Source organism: Cyprinodon variegatus, unplaced genomic scaffold, assembly GCF_000732505.1.
Source record: "Cyprinodon variegatus isolate N-32 unplaced genomic scaffold, C_variegatus-1.0 Scaffold22, whole genome shotgun sequence".
Classification (NCBI taxonomy): Eukaryota; Metazoa; Chordata; class Actinopteri; order Cyprinodontiformes; family Cyprinodontidae; genus Cyprinodon; species Cyprinodon variegatus.
The window spans coordinates 1,312,499-1,329,838 of NW_015150475.1; the positions used below are offsets into that span (position 1 = coordinate 1,312,499).

Below are 17,340 nucleotides of genomic sequence, written 5' to 3' on the forward strand. Positions count from 1 at the left end.
AAAAAATGAGCGAATGTCGGCCATATATATATTTGTTTTCTTCTCCCGGCTGGAATCTTGAAAGTCACGTGACTAGGACGTAAAACAATAGAAAGCGTATAAGTAGAAGAAACGTAACAGTACCACAAAAAAATGGCCATTAATGTACCTCCACTACGTTTTGCAGTGTGGACCAACGTAGTGGGGGTACATTTTCCCATGAGACTGGGTTGTTTAGAGCTGACAGGCCTTTGTAGCGTTATCATATCCCTGTGTTTGTGGACCCTCTATTTGTGTAATCAGGATGAATCTCACCGGGGAGGTCTGCTGTCGTGTTTATTGAGGTTTATGACTTTGATTTGAACCGAGAGGCACTCATAGCAGGGACAGCCTGACAGCTTATCTCCACCTTCAGCATATTGGATTGCTTTGTGAATGATGCTCTCTGCATTATGAATCCATAGCAGGTGAAACTGAGAAGTCATGAGCCAAAATGATGATGACCTTGTTTTGACTTTTATTTAAGCGTCTGATCCGTTGTGCTTATTACTCACACATAGACAAACTGAATGGTATGATCTCTACTATAATGTCATAATCACTTAGAACTGGAGGGGTTCATTAGGACAGGCACATCGTAACTTTAAAGTCAGGAAGAGTATTTAATTAATTTAATTTATTATACACAAATTTGTATAATTTAAATGTTTATGTAAAACATTTAAATTTGTTTGAATTTCATGATTAATGCAGAAATGTCTGTGTACTGAAAATTATGTCCATTCTGTTCTGTATATGGACTCACTTCCTGGTCAAGTCTCTCTTTATTTTTTTTAGAAAGGACAGAATCACTGCATCGTGGCATAGAGGCAACCAGTTTATCACTCTGAGGTAGGGCAACAAAGGCTGCCTTCAGTTTCTCTGCATTGCTGGGTCTGAGGTCCTCCTCTTCTCAGCCATACCCCATAGATCTTCTCTGAGGTTTAGGACAGCGGACTTTGTTGGTCAGCCAGATACAGAGAGACCATGCTTATTAAACCAGAGCTGGAAAATAAACTCAGCATCTTTTTAAAGCTTATTACTTAAGTGGAGCTTAAGGTGAACCTTTTTCTAAAACTTAAACACAAGGACACAATTGTTGGTTGCCTTTTTTAATGAAAGGAAAACCAACAGTTTTCACTGAAATAACCTGAGTCCGACTAAAGTTATAGGAAATTCTATGAAAATGAACAAATGAAAGTCAGTCATTTCTTTTCAACCGTGCTTCAACAGAATGATAAAAAAAAAACCCTCATGAAATAGGCCAGGACCAAAAAGATGGTACCCTTAACTTAATATTTTGCTGCACAATCCTTTGAGGCAATCACTGCATCAAATAATTTCTGTAACTGTCAATGAGACTTCTGCTCCTCTCAGCAGGTATTTTTGGTCGACTGCTCATAAGCCAACTACTCAGGATCTTACAGGTTTGAAGGCTGCCTTTTCTTGATGGCATGATGTCACCTCCTTTGAAAGATCCTCGATGGGATTTTGGTCAGAGTTCATAGAAAACCACTAAGGAATAGTCCAATGTTTTCCTTTTAGTCCTTGTTAGGTGTTTTTAGCTCTGGGTCATTATCCTGTAGACCAGCAACTGAGACCAAGCTTTCTGACACTGGGCAGCATATTTCTCACTAGAATCCCTTGATATTCTTTCATATTTCTTTGTACCCTACAGAGATTAAGACACCCTGTACCAGATGAAGCAAATCAGCCCCAGAACATAACAGAGCCTCCTCCACGTTTCACAGCAGGGACAATGTTCTTTTCTTGATAAGGTTGAAACCTGGTTAAAAGTCAATTTCTAACTTACTTGTTCATTTCAATCCAATCCAATTTTTTTAAGTTTATAAAGCATGTTTAAAAACAACTTGTTGACCAAAGTGCTGCACATGTTAGCAATAAATATTAATAAAAACGTAGCATAAACATTTTCAAAGAATTTATATTTACGTTTTACTTTTATGTATACCTAATATTCACTAAAATTACTTTCCATATAATAAATCAACATAATTCATGAGTTTTACCTTTTGTTATAAAAAAATAAATACATTCATTGTACAATGACATCAACATCGTTAAAGATTCACCTGAATATAACAACTCTCCCTAAAAACATGCAAGTTTTTTCCCCCAGCTCATTTTAGAACATTATTCTCTCTTTGACAACATCTCCACTCAGACAAGTTGTGCAAATCTCTTCCATGATAAGAGAAAATGGACAGCGGTATGCTCTGAAAATGTGTGAAGGATTTAAACTGTATTTCAAACATTCCAGGTGAGCTGAAACGGCGCGAGATAAAAAAAAAGCAGATGGGTAACATAAAATAAAGAAAAAAGCCGTCTGTTCAGGCAAACAGCTGAAGAGGCAGGAGGCCTTAGCGATACCTGCCCCTATCAATAATGCAATGCACATTTGTGCCACCTCATGGCCTTATACATTTTTTAACAACCTCAGACATGGAGGCTACTAACCTCCTCACACAGTAGCGGCTTGTGTGATGAGGCTGAACCCTGGGCCCCCTCTGCCTCTAAGGTTGGTGGCACCCGTCACTCTAACCAATCAGATCTTTCTCTGCGAGGTCGCAACATTTTCTTCTTTTAATCTGTGGCTGAGCTGAAACACACCGTGTAAATATAACTGCCTGAGCTTTTTCCACATTTTATCACATAGAAACCCAAACGTCAATGTGTTTGAACAGGACTTTCTGTGTTAACCACACATAGTCCTTCATTGTGATGGAGAGAAAAAAGAGCCAAGTTTGACAATTTTAGGGGCGATAAAAATAAAGTGTTTCACAAACATTTGTTTTCATCCCCTCTTTTCCCTGCTGATACTCCAAAATAAATGATGCAACAAAATAACTTAAGATTAGTTAAAATAACCTAACAGTGTATAATTAATTAGCATAAATCCAGTGATCATCTGAAGGCCTTAGATGATCAATTAAATGTCAAACATGGTTGGTTTATAAACAATATTACAAGCTTTGGTTGTCTTAGGGAGGGCTGGTATAATCAATATTCAGGCCCCGTCCACACGAAGTCAAACCCTGGCCTAAACGCACAAATTTTTCACCAAACCAGCCTCTCATCCATACGAAGCCGACGTTTCGGGGGTCTGTAAACGATCTTTTTTTTATTCAGCCTTCAGAGTGGGAATATTTTGAAACGCCGTTTTCGCGTTTCGATCTTTAAGCTCTAACCGCATTTTTTTTTTACACGCATCCGTCATAGCGTCGCCTCTAAACACGCATGCGCGACACAGTATCACAACAACAATGGCGCCGTACTGTGTTGAATGGTTGCTGCTAATGCTACTCACCCTGCTGTCGGGCTTACAACAGAATCTTCTTCTTCTGGAATATCTCCAGGAAGAACAGAGCAATATCGACGACATAGTTCAGCACCTGAATTTGACTGAACCACGAAAATGGACCCACAGGGCAACCATGTATAAATATTAGTGCGCATGCCCAACATTTCGTCGCTTATTTTTGCTTTGGCACCACAGCGCCACTTACAGGCCTGGCATACATTTTGCAGCGTTTTCATGCATTCGTGTGGACGATCACATTTATTTTACGTCTCCGTCTTTACGGCAAACGTTCTGGAAAATATCAGCGTTTTGTGTTCGTTTTGACTTCGTGTGGACGGGGCCTCAGTTTAAACTGTTCAGCTAAACTCTAAACCTGCTAAAACCAACACACCTAAACTGGCAGACTGGATAAGGACAAAGCAGTGAGTACTGATCACAAAAGCAGCTGAAAAACCACAAAAGCAGCAGAATGACAACCACAGTTTTAGCCACGCTTCCCAAAAACTAACCTTTATGGAAACGAGGCAAGGAGGCAAATGTTGAAATAAACCAATAAGAAGAAGCGTTTGGAGTTTTTCACAAGTAACGTAGGTGAAACCAGACGTTAATGTGGTTGCCCTGATCCAATCAAAAAAATAAAAGAAAATAAAAGAAAAACAAAGGAAATAAATTAATAATTCTAACACAGTTTAGTACCCTCCACTAAAATGAACCAAACCTTTCATACTGCCTGGTTGTGATTAGTGCGCAGAAAAGTGAAACAACAAATTGTTCCATACTGTTGGTAAATCATAATCTGATGCCCATCTTACTGCTGTAAAACCAAGAGCATAATCTCATATGTGTTTGATAATGATGGGACCTACCAGAGGATGAGTTCTTGGTGGTTCCATTACTATTATCAAAATAAAAAGCTTTAACTGAGCACATGTTCTGTCCTCCTGAGATTTCACTTTTGCAGATTTACAGACATGTCATAAAAGAATTCAAACCCCAAATTAGAGTTAGCAAATATATGTAGGCCCAACCAAACCCCCCATCCCCTCCTCAACACACACACACACACACTTTTTTTTTTTGGCAATTCCACATCAATACAAGACTAATTCAGGATTGCATTTTGACAAAATTGGTTGCATAAAATGTTCATAAGCCTCAAGCATATTAAGGCCAAGAGAAAATTTCATAAAATAATTCAGGGCATTTCTTTAGCAACATGCAGCTCAGGTTGAACCAAAACAACATTTTAAATAAAAAATAAACCTTTCTATAAAAGCCAGTGTTATGGCCATGCATGCCTAACTATGGAGGATATTAAGCAATGATGCAACAGTTTACTACACTGCAGAAAGTCAGTGAGGCTACGAATATAAAGACCTCAGTTCAAAGATAGACCATATAATACCTGCTTTTCTCAGGTTCATTGTTTGCTATTCAGAAAACATAATCAGTTGTATGAACCCACCTGAAGAAAAATTAAGAAAAAAAGTTTCAGAGGGTTCATATGGATTTTGTCCAAGTGATTTTCCAAACTCAAATATCCACAATTCTCAGTCATTCTTTGTGCACCTAAAATTTAAATACTAAATATTTTCCCAGACTATATATGACTAATGGATTTATTGCACAACTGTTTTTAATCACTATATTTACTATGTTTGGATCCTAAGTTTGTCCACCAGTCAGAAATGCTGTGAACTGCGGTGCAGTGGATCTACGTCCGATGAGTTTGTTCCTCCTTTCTTCTTAAATTACTGCCAGAAAATAAGGCTTTACTGAAGAAAATGCAGATCATATAGTGAGAACGGAAGCAGTACAGATAACTACAGTCACATGTAAAGAATAGGGAGTCGAATAATTTACCCTTTCAACACATCTGGCTTCCAGCAAGATGAGCTCCGCTATTATAACAAAGGCTAATCAGTGTCTGTGCAGATTATGGTTTCCACTTATATAAAGGTTGGTGGATGCACAGTAAGCTTTTTTTTTTTTTGATAACTTACTTAGCTCAGAAACTGAGATCATACAGTCAGAGTCATGCTATCAATGTTTATCTTGTTGAGGTAAATGTTGCAGGATACGTTTCCATGTCAATTTGTTCTTATTACAGAGAAAATCCAAAAGCGACTGCACTGTGGGGCTTCATCGTGGAGACCAGCTTTCCAGTAGAACAGGCTCATATCTAAACTAATTAGAGAGGCTCCTTTTAACCCTCAGCAGGATGCACCAAAGAGCAGGGAGGTCACCAACGACAAGGTAACAGGTAACCAAGCTGGAGGCAAGTCAGCAAATCAGGGAGAAGATGCAGGGAAACGAGGGAACAAAGGAGATGCAGAGGACAGAGTTGGACAGCACGCGAAAAAAAAGGTCTAAAGGGTAAATTTATTTCCATACAGGAAAGTAAGAGTCAGCGTTTTATCAAAACCACAGCTATACATCTAGTTCATGATGTCCTCTCAACCCTTATTTGTGGCAGATGGTTATTTACTGAGTGTGGTTCTGACAGATGTTTCCTCCTGTTTACGGGAACAGTTTGAGGGCTGAGATTGCAATATCATAGCTCAGCGTTACATGCTTTATAAAAATATTTCCATCACTAGACTGTAATCATTACTCTCCTTGTAATTTATGACCTTAGTCTCTGAAATCTATAACATATATGGGAATAAAGATTCATGACGGTTCATCTAGGTGGCAGAATATGTTACTGGCAAGCAGGGCAGTAATACTGCATGTTCCATAACAAAATAATAAAGCCAAACAGATTTAATATACCACTATAAGTTAGACTTCCTTCTTTTTTAGTTGTAATCATGCTGGATTATATGCCAACTAAAACTGAAAATAATATTTCACATCAGCCCAGTGTTAATTACATAAATACAACCAAAACAGCCAGTTTTGATATTATATATATATATATATATATATATATATATATATATATATATATATATATATATATATATATATATATATAAACACCTTCTCTAAGTGGCATTTCTCTGGATAGTTGCATTAACACCTTATTTTCTGCAGTATTGTTGGTTTATACCAAGAGACTATATTATTTTTAGAACATATATAGATATCTGAATAAGGCTGAATAATAAAACCAGCATTATCAACAAGGACTGTTAATAATTCAAATTTAGTTGGTTGTTATTCCCAGTCACAATACAAATTGTTTGGGACAATAACCCTCATAACAAAAGGTCACAGAGAGCGAGTTAGAATAACTCAAAATCCTTCAGTCCACCTTAAAAATGTTTCCACCAAAATGAGAAGCTTAACAGCTCAGAGCAGCACTGCTTCTCTAAGGGATTACAGACTGAATTGACAGTATTAGATCAAATGTAAACTGCCCATTCAGACTTACTTTGAGATAAAAATCACATTTAGTTATAGTTTTTTGTGAAATATTTCTAATCTGGCCTTCCTCTGGCTTATAACAGTGATTATATATTATTTTTTGTAGGTGGAAATGGATTATACCAATTTTTCTTATAAACTGCTTCTCCTGAACCAATCAAAAACTGATTTGATCTATTATTTAGGATTGTCTGTTTATGAACATATGGTTTTGGAAAATCTTTTTTTTTTTCTGTTTTCCCACCGATGCAATTCTTGGGCTTCCATAGCTCAGTGTGACATCAGTTCATCACGTTTTGTCTTCTCATAACTAATATACTAGCTGTGTAACACAACTAAATACAAACATTCAATTTATTATATTTTCATTTTTTGTTGTAAAACATTGTTTTACAAACATTTTCACAGCTTAGATTTCATTGCCCTTTAAATGAAGGCCCCCTCCCAGATGGGGTGTTTAAAATGTAACTAAGTGTTTGAAAGTCATTTGTCCTTTTCATTATAAAACTTTGGGTAGGAAACAAAAAAAAATCTGATTAATTCGATTTTTTTAGGAAAAAAAAAAATCAGAGATTGGATTTTTAGGCCATATCATATGTGTTGCTGATATTAAATTTGTTTTTTTCTTCATTTACAATTCACAAGTTTCAGACCTCAGAAAGACAAATTACTCATTTACAGAATGTAATTTGTCTTAGAAACATGTTATCCTTACTTCAGGGAGAGGGAGTAGTCATTCTTGCTGGTCTCGCTGTTCCTCACCAGGTAACTGGCCTCCTTGCACATTCTGAGCAGAGACTCTGCATCCGTTCGGCTGATGGCTCCGTGGTACCAGCTGCATACCAACGGCAGGGAATAAGGATGGACAAAACAATGGTAAGGATAAAATAAACAAATTGGATCAAAGCCAAATATTGCAGCACAAATCCCACTCACAACTGGCTTTCCAGAGGCATCGTGGGGTCAATACGTTCCCCTAGAGAGGAGCTGCAGTGGTCTAGGGAAGTCATTTTGGTGTTGACCAAACAACCACTAGAATGTCGCTGCAGCGGACGAGTTTTTCCCTCCTTCGTTGGTGACATTCGGGACTTTTCCACTCCATCAAACTGAACTATAAAGAAAAAAAATATGTTTTCAAAGAACTGGTTTATATACTGTATTTTACAGCTATGTTAAACATAGATACACTGAATACAAATGAGCCAGATATCGGTACTAAAGTCCAAGATAACAAAATGCTAAGAATTGAAAAGTTTAAGTCATACTTTGCCAAATTTACTTTAAAGTACTTTCAATTAGAAGTAAGTAAAAGCTTCAGAGTAATGGAAAGTAGATCTCCTTCTCTTCCTGTGCTGCAAACTGCTGGTCAGCTGGCTTCTACACTTTTCTCTGGCTTCTAATAAAGATCAATTCAGTTATCTTAAAAAAAATACTTTTAGTTCAAAAACAGACAGGCAGTACTCTTATTAGGCTATTGCTGATTTGAAACTGCAGTTTATAAGCTACAAGCAGCAGGTCTTTTAAGCCAATAATTATGGGTTTTCTACCTGAACAGAAAAGCATAACTTGTTTAGCAGCTAAACAGGGGCTTGCCCAAAAGGCATTAATCTATCAACAGAGCATCACAAAGGTTCATTTGGACAATAAGCAGATCTAGACAATCCATGCATTGATCAGTCGCTGCTTGTTTCTGCTTAAACAGAGAAAGCAACGTAATTCTCCTGTTGCTTTTCTATTTCAAATAAAGCTTTTGCTATCCACTTTGTTTTTGAGCAACTATTCTAAAACCATGTTAGTTTACCTCAAGGTAATAACACCTACAGCTCATACTGGCCCATGCATACTACATCCAGTCCAACCAAAAGTCAGGTTCAAGTCAGTCTCTGACAGCAGCTATTTGGAGAGCTTCCGATATCAATTGAGGTCACATGTATTTGTTAAACTAGACCTGTGTGAATGTGTGAGAACCAAAACTCCTGTTGTGCTTTCGCAAACAGACACCCACACACTCACTCTGTGAGAGGCATCCAGCAGAAGGACATGTACACACCATGGAGAAGACATAAATCAGTCTTTACTCGTTGTGCACACATTCCAGAGAGAGAGGGGAGGGAAAAAAAGGCATGCAAACTTCCTTCAAAACATTCAATGTGTCCATCAATATCTGAATGCCTGATATACTTACGGATGAGCATGTTTGCTGTTTGAGAGGGCATAAATGTGCAGAAGCATCTGAAAAGTACATGTGGGTAGAGAGCAAGTTCAAAAAGTTAAATATTAAACTGTTTTTTTCCAAACTCCCACAGTTAGGTTTAGACACAAAACGCTCTCCTAGCCTCCCAGCAGGGAATTGTTTGATGGTAAATGACCTTCACTCACTAGATCAATGCCCGAATCAGTCAAGTTGGCTCACAGCAAAAGGCATGAAGATCTGTTCAGTCTAACAGAGGACATGCTAATATTTCCAGAGACAAATAAAAACATCTGCATCTGAGGGTTCCTCGAAGGACCGGACATTTGATGCTGGAGGAATGATCATGAGAGGTGGTCAAACTGTGTGTGTGAGCGGGGGCATTCAGCTGTTTTCCTCCAGTCATCCATCACTATAATTGATGTCAAAACACCCAAAGGTTTGGAAAAAGAAAACCGTTTGCAGCCAAAGACAATAACGGCATCAGATCCACAAAACACATCAGTTGAGGACTGAATGGAAATGGTTAATGTGGTGAAATAGCCTGGACAGAGTACCAACAGCCAGACAGACAGGCACGAAGCTCTTAACAGTTTGTCGATGGAGACGGCCCTACATCAGTCTAGACGCTGCACTCCACTTAGTGAAGACTGCATTGCACGGTACAGTTGGAGGGTTCGCAAACTTAATCAGACTCACACACAGAATTTGAATATAATCCAAATTTCAATAACAAAAAAAAAAAATTTCTTCTACAGGTTTTATTTCATATAAAGGTTATCTGTCTATAATGAAGAACAGCAAAAGAAAAAAAGCAGTGAACATTTTGTTATTTAATAAAGTTATCTTATTTTTGCCAATACATTTTTTTTCTGTTTCAAGAGACTAAACTGAAAAAGGTGAGCGTCTTGTAAAACATCTAATTACCTCTTTTTGAGAGTGGTTATTGACAAGTTTATAAAAGAAAATGATCTTATATTTTGCTTTTCCTATAGAGGGTTGAGGGTTACATAAAACATGATCAACCATGTAGTAAAGCTGCTGTTAGTTCATGCTCGGCCACCAGGGGCTCCTCTTAACCTCCTCACTCAACCTAAGGCTGAACTCGTTGGCCTGAAGTTCACTGGTGCGTTTCCCTAAACATAACTCATGGAAATGATTATTCCAAATGACTGATTGTTATCTTGGCCTCTGCACTTCTGCTCGTTATAGGGCTATGTTTGAGTCTTACGACGACCAAATTGTACCACTGCATGACAGCGGAATAATTGTGGGTCTAACCTCGGACCCGTGGAGGAGTATGAGCTGCAGCTCCAGTTTTCTCCATCCTGATGCTTCAACTGCAGGCTGTCAAATGATATCCCACTGATGCTTTAAAGTTAATTTAAGCCTTCCTTCATACAGCTCATCTGAACCTTGTGTTGGCTATTTGGAAAACAAAGAAAGTCAGATGAGCATGCAGTTTATGTATTTAGAGTGAGAACTAGCGTTTCCATGGAAACTGACCGAGGGGGACACAGGAGATGCATGTTTGCTCCGCTCAGCCCCTGTCAGCGCTGACAGATCATAACATGAAGATGCAGCCAATTGCTTTCACTCCTTCGCTTTCGGTTTTGTTCCTCCTGCTTGCAAATGTCCGGCCTCACCTCTTCCATTCCTGTTTCCTGTCACCCTCCCTTTTGATCCCTGCTTTCAAAACGGGTTAGGCAAAAACTGTGAGACTCTTTTAACCTGTTTGCTGCTAACTTTTGTTTGGAAGTGGCAGAACTGATTGTAGATAAGGGGTCTTTAGACAGATAAACTAATATCAGATTGTTCATTCAATCTACAATGTACTGTCTTAATGAATCTTAACCCTTACAGGGTGATAAATGGCTTCATGACTGAATTTTGATTCTTATTATCATTAACTCTTCTCATTTTTATCTACTTTAATAAAATGACTGTTTCTTCTTGAACAATCGATTTCTTTTCTGACCTTGGTTAAACTCTTCTCTTGCTTCAAGAACTCAGAAAATGTTTAGGGACTGGTCTCTAAGGAGTTTGGCCAATAAACCTTACTTGTCAGCACTGAATCTTCTCCTAAGGGAGTGTATACACTTCCAGAAGGACACTCTACTCTTAGAGACCCTAAACGAAACAAAAGCGATCATTATATTTGTTGAAGTGTGAACGGCTGTGTGTCTCCTGCGTTTGCCAGCCATCTCACCTACAACGGCTTCACACGCTCAAGAGTGTTTTAAGGTCAAATAAAAGGAGAACAGGAAACCAATTCCTTTTGCTTTCTCTGGAGAGCACAGTCTGAAACATGGCCGACAGGAGAGTGACAGGAGGCTGGGTTCGCCTTTGAACAAAAGCAGCCCAGGAAAGGGGCGGTAGGGGTGCACGAAGACATGCGCACACATGCTCACACACATTCCCATAAACATTCAAAGACACACAGTAAAATGGTCGGGGTATCTGGGATTGTTATCAATCCCATTGCTTGTAAAGTGCGGCAAATGGAATCTGGGTATCAGATTGAACTGTCAGTTAGATGGTGACTGATGGCTGAAAGCCCTGTCCCCTTCAAGCATGCGTCTGCCTTCAGAGAATGCCATGAAAAAACACAAACCCACACTAATACACACAGAGACAGAGGGTGGTGAGGGAGAACCAACTAATTTACTTGGACACAAACAAACACAAATGTCAAAAGACCATTTCAAAGATGGAATCTGCAGAGCCTAACTACCCAACAGAGCGACACAAAGCTCAGAACAACACATTTGTTACACCAACGATGAGAATGTGTCCCACAGTTTGACTAAACAGCAAAAACAGGCAGATGAAAAGCTGCCTTAGACAAGCACTCATAGCCATAGAACCTTTATGAATAAAGCTATTTTTTTCTGTGATTGAAATGCCATCAAACATAAGACGTCAATTTACTAATTTGTTAACAGTTGGGCTTCACGTTATTTAGGGTATCAGAGTAAGGAGGACCTTTGGAATGTCTGAGATGGCAATCCTGGAAGAAATACTGTTTTAAAAGAAGGTGAAAAAACGTGCAACATCACTATTAAGAAAGACCTCAGTATTTTGTTGTATATATATTTCAAATGTTGGAAATTTAGGTGTAAATTTAGAAAAAATTTAGCATTTAGAACTGTGTTACGGTAAAGAATGAAAAGTGTTAGAGCAATAAATTCTAATCATAACTGATATTGTGATAAACATTTCTGAATTTTCCTTGTATTATTCTGGAATATGCAAAAGCTTTAGACAAACACCCTAAAACTAACTGCAGCAAATGATAGCTCAAATTATATTGACTGTTCACAAATTTGTATCATTTTTCATAAGCTTAGTTTTGCTATCGGTCCATCAGTTCCCTGGCTGAAAAAAAAAAAAAAAAGAGAAGTTATTGGTTAAAACCAGAAAAAATGTTAAAAGTAATCGATACATCTTTGCTGTCCCTCAGCTGGGAAGTTCACATTAAGTAAATGGAAGCAGATCCATATAAGGGTAAAATTCTAAAAAAGAATAAAGTCAAATTTAAACACAAGAAGAAAATTGTAAAACTGTAGGTTGTGAAAGAGAAGTAGTGTGCATATTTGGGTGATCTTAAAATATGCAAAACATTTATGCTTACTCATGCATTAAAGTCATCCACATATTATTTACGAGGATAAAAAGAATTTTGCAGAGGCGTAACCCATAACACTTCATGGAAAAAGTGAATGGCAAATACTTTTACTCCTTTTAAACTTTTACCTTTTTACTAATATGCTAATCCTGTAATTGTTTTTCTCTTTCTTTTTATGTCCAAGTAAAAGACGAATTAAAACTGACTACAGCTGACTGTGAGCAACTACTCTTCATTCCCAGCTGCACACACTGTTGCACAAATTTCTCTAATTAAGCCGGCTAATTAATTCTCATTTGCTAATGATACTCCTATCAAAAAGGATGACTAGTCTGAGGGGCGACGTGTGTCACCGATGGCTGGATTGTGAGGAGAAAATTAAGCTTTACTGCATGGATGTGTGGAGTAAATTAAAAGGTCTGCGCCTTACTGGAATCTTCTAGATACAAAACCAGGTATTCAGAACATCTATATCATTCATAAAATAAAACATCCTGAGTTTTATTTCAAAATAGTACATTTTCTAAGTGCTCAAATAATTAATCATTCGATGGAGATTAATGATACAGTTTACGAGATTCTGTAACTGCTTCAGTTAAACGGCAACATAAAAGAAATTTGTTCTTTTTTTTTGAATGATTCGAAATGCAGCTTTGAGGTTTTCCCAGACAAAGAAATTAGTCAATTTTTTCAAACTGGTTTAGCTGTTTTGAACTAAATCTGTGTATCTTTCAATTACTTTTTATCAAAGACATCAAAGACAGTAGAAGGAAAGAAAGAGAAAAGATTCAAAGTCTGGATAATTATTTCATACAAAAAACAAAAGGAGAAAAACTCCTTATTATCCTCAGACAAATATGTTCCCATTTATATGGAAATGTACTATCTACGGCAGCAATCTGCATTTCAGTTTTGCTAATGAGGCTGAAATGAAGAAGCTGACTTTTAGTACATTGTTCTTTTCATCCCTTTTATGAAAAAAAGTTATCTTAAAATGACATTTATACATTTCATATGAATAAATGTAATCAGTCAGTTCTGTGTCTGCCAATGACACCCTAGAAAACTTCCTTTTCCACTTAAAAAACTGTTTCCAAAACCATGTTTAGTCCCCGGCTCTAACACCTCTGTCTAAAATTACTTCTCTAAAATCTTCTCTTCCTTTCAGCGTCCTTGTTCTCTTCCACCTCACAGCAGTATATAAAACTATAAACTGTACTCCCTCCTTAACATCATTAGCTCTGCTCTTTAGATGTTACTGTCTAACAGATTACAGTTTAGTGATATCAACAACTCCACTTTTCCCAAGACATCTTTGTGGAACGGAGTTCCCCAAGGTATTGTGCTTGGTCCTCTCCTTTTACTCGATATTATCTCATTCGCCACTTTCTATCTCCATTAGATTCATGACCTCCGCAAGCAAGTCTATTATTCAACTTCCTCCAAGATATTCCAAAAGAGAAATAAATTAAAAACAATTTAAGGACTTTGTTTCCAGGTTAGAAGACGGTACATTTACACCTTATGGACAAAAAACATTCTATTGAGGACCAGAATGTTCACATTTTGGATAAAGAAAACAGGTGGTTTGAGAGGCGTGTGAAGGAAGCTATCTAAGAAAGAAAAACCAACCTTAAACAGAGGGGGTGTACTACTTTCAAAAACCTACAATGCAGCAATTGAGTTAATCCCTTCCCGTTATCAACGCAACAGGAGAGCGGAGGACCTCGTCTGTTCAGCCAGGCCAAAAATCCTCTTTAATGACAAACCTTTCAGACACTTAGATGGGTATGGGGCATTGCAGTCTAACAAAAGAACCCAAACGACCCCCATTCCAAATGGGAGGACCCATTCATCTGTTCCAATTTGCGTGTTTTCAAAACAAAAACAAGGCTTTGTTGGGCTACTGTATAAAACCTCAAACTCAACACTATTCCTGACGTTTGAATTGTAAAAGCTTCCTGAATGGGAAGCGAAACGTCTTCAAACTTGGAAACAAAGTCCAGTGGATTGTTTTTAATTTTCCTTTTTTGGAATGACTATGACCTGGATGACTGAGAACCTTCGCCAGCATACCACCATGACATAAAATCATATGCAATATTTTTGACTAAGCTACTTAAATTCTTAAACGTTAAAAACTGAATCAAAATCTTATTAATTTTGTCCATAACTTCTGCTTCATTCTAGATGAATTCCTGCTAATGCCTTCCTTATATATTTACAAACTTTAGCTCATGTTTAATATCTACCTAACATTCAATTAACTAGATAAATGCTTCCAAAACCACCTTCTGCATTGTTGATTCAGCATTAAATATCTATTTTTTAATGTGCACTTATCAAACTAGACATTGTACCAAAGTTTAAACCATGTTACATAGTGTGTAGTGGAAATATTCTTATAAGATTGGGAAAACTGCACAGTATAAAAGGGTTCTTAGGCCAGCCAACTTAATGAAACATCAGTGTGTCTAATGTCTGGGGTAGACGTGATGATATAGCAGCACTCTAAGGTCAACTGAGCTTGCTGTAACCATATTCACTAATGCCATTGCAGCCAAACTCCCCACACCCCACTGTGTGTTTCTGACACACAGACCTTTGACCTGAAGGATGTAGAGTAGGGCCATACTTGCTGGGATGTAGAGAGGATCGCTTTACAAGACGGCACTCTAAAACTCCCTCACATCTCATGGGGAACCTGAGCGTTTCCCATGGATCTGTGGGCATAAATCAGCTCTTTGCCCTGTCCTCGCCTATAGCACACAGTAGTATCCTTTTTCACAGCCCCATTCTGAGCCTTCCCCCCACCCGGCTGGGGAAAATCCCATTCCTGGCATTAAGTCAGCAACATACCCACTTCTTCTTTCCACTAGATAATTAAAGCAGAAAGATTCTGACTGTGCAGGTACTCTCAGTTAAAAGCTGATGACATGCTCATCCATTGTGACCATTGTAATGATGAATAAGTCAACAACTAAAATTGGCATGAAAGAGCCTTACTGTTTTTTATACAAGTTATCCACTTGTAGAGAACAGCAGGTCAGGGGGACATCTGGGATGGTTATGAGTATGTTGACAAGAGGAAATGGGGGTCACAACGAAAGGCAATTACGCATGGAGACGGCAGTTCAGCACAATTAAAACTAATGAGGCTTCATCTTAAAACCTGCCCAGCAGTTAGTGATTTTCTGCCACATGTAATCCAGATGGAAAAGTGCAATCATTACAGCACTAATACCTAAAGCCAAATTATTCAGTGCATCTGAAACTCTTTCAGTAAGTCGCCATCAACTGAAAATGTTAACTCTTGAGTAGCTTTTTTAAGATTCATATTTTGGAATTGTTTTTAATTTCTCCACAATAGTTAAAAATAAAACAATTACTGACAAAGTTCTAATTTGGGAGTTTTTAGACCTAATACATACTTATCACCTATTTTCCGATATATTCTACAGCCGCAGGCTCTTACTCCAGCAATGCAAGAATTGCCGTTTTTTCTTTTTTTCAATCAGGAACCAGGCCAGAGGAAAAATGCTTTCGCCTGGAGCTGTAGGAGAGCTCATGGGGACTACCAAGCAATATAAATGTAAGACTAGTCTGTCAGGATATTCTTGCAATGAAATGCAAATTTAAGATGAAAAAACAGTTTAAGACTAATAAAAAGGTAAATTAATAGTGAATAAACACTGGAATGAAATAAGATGATCTTAATTAGCCCAATGCACAACATATGGCTGCATTGCATTAGACATTTCCTGTGGAATCAAAAAATGCCATTTCAGGGTCTGTTCTTGAACAACCTTGTTATATAATTATCTGGTGCTGTTAATAAATTCTACTTCAAACTCCTTTTGGAACCCCTGTTTTTTAATTTATATTTAACTAATTAACCTGCATATAAGTGTTAAAGAAAAGCAGATCCTATTCAAATTCAAACATAGATACTTAAAGCCAAGCAAATCTTCAAGAGATATATTTTGTAATTCATACATTCCTAAGAAATGTGCATCTGAGGAAAAAAATGCCAACAGCCAAGACAATACTGTGCCACCTAATTACAACCCAGAGTCTGCCCCCCCCAACCCCACAGGAAAAAAAAAAATCAATCAATCAGCAACAGATGGAAGAATGGACACAGAAAGTTCAGGGTGAAGGGTTATTAATGGGAAATATGCTGGACACCAACACCCACCATGGTGGTGCTGGTCACAGCTCGTCGGTCCGGGCGACGGTTGAGCTGTCTGGGAAGGAGACTCGAGCTCCTCCGCCAGGGGAGGGCTGGTGTTGAGTTGCCCGACAGGAGGGGGCCACGGTAGGTCCTTGATCACTTTAATCTCTACTGCAAATGTCCCCAAACGAGAGAGATGGAAGGAAAAAAGGAAAAGCAGCCAGGAAGAGTGGAGAAAGGGAAGCAATGGAAGAAAGGTGAGGGAAAAGAGAAAAGATACAAAAGGTAAGTTAGAAATACTGCAGAAGTGAGTAGAAAATGGAGGCTTGTTAAAGAGAACAAGTTTATAGTGTGATTAAAGAACCGCAACACCTGTGGACTAGAAAGAGTAAGAATGAAAAAAGACTGGAAACAAAGTAAGGTTAGATTTAGATGTAGGAGCTGAAGATATTGTAACAGAGCTTGACATATGACAGAAGATCATAATGTCCTCCTTATAACTAGTGTTGCGCCGATGCCATTTTTTGGCACCGATACCTGGCTGTGCAGTATCGGCCGATATCGATACCATAATAATGTAAAATAATTGCCATCATGGCTTTGTCAAGCTGCCTTTGTGAAGCAGGAAAAAATCT

The 17,340-nt window shown here is 38.0% G+C and overlaps 1 protein-coding gene across 5 annotated transcripts in view; it reads right to left on the reverse strand.

Annotated features, from left to right (window-relative positions):
* Positions 1-17,340, reverse strand: part of shf (Src homology 2 domain containing F) — a 123,661-nt gene that overhangs the window by 11,307 nt on the left and 95,014 nt on the right. For 2 of the 5 annotated variants that reach the window (XM_015391595.1, XM_015391603.1), the window contains 3 exons: positions 16,730-16,876; positions 7,649-7,823; positions 7,428-7,547 (listed from right to left, as the gene is read on the reverse strand). In XM_015391595.1, the coding sequence (XP_015247081.1) occupies positions 7,428-7,547; positions 7,649-7,823; positions 16,730-16,876 (442 nt within the window). The remainder of the gene's footprint in view (positions 1-7,427; positions 7,548-7,648; positions 7,824-16,729; positions 16,877-17,340) is intronic. The other 3 variants (XM_015391610.1, XM_015391619.1, XM_015391628.1) reach the window with 2 other exon arrangements.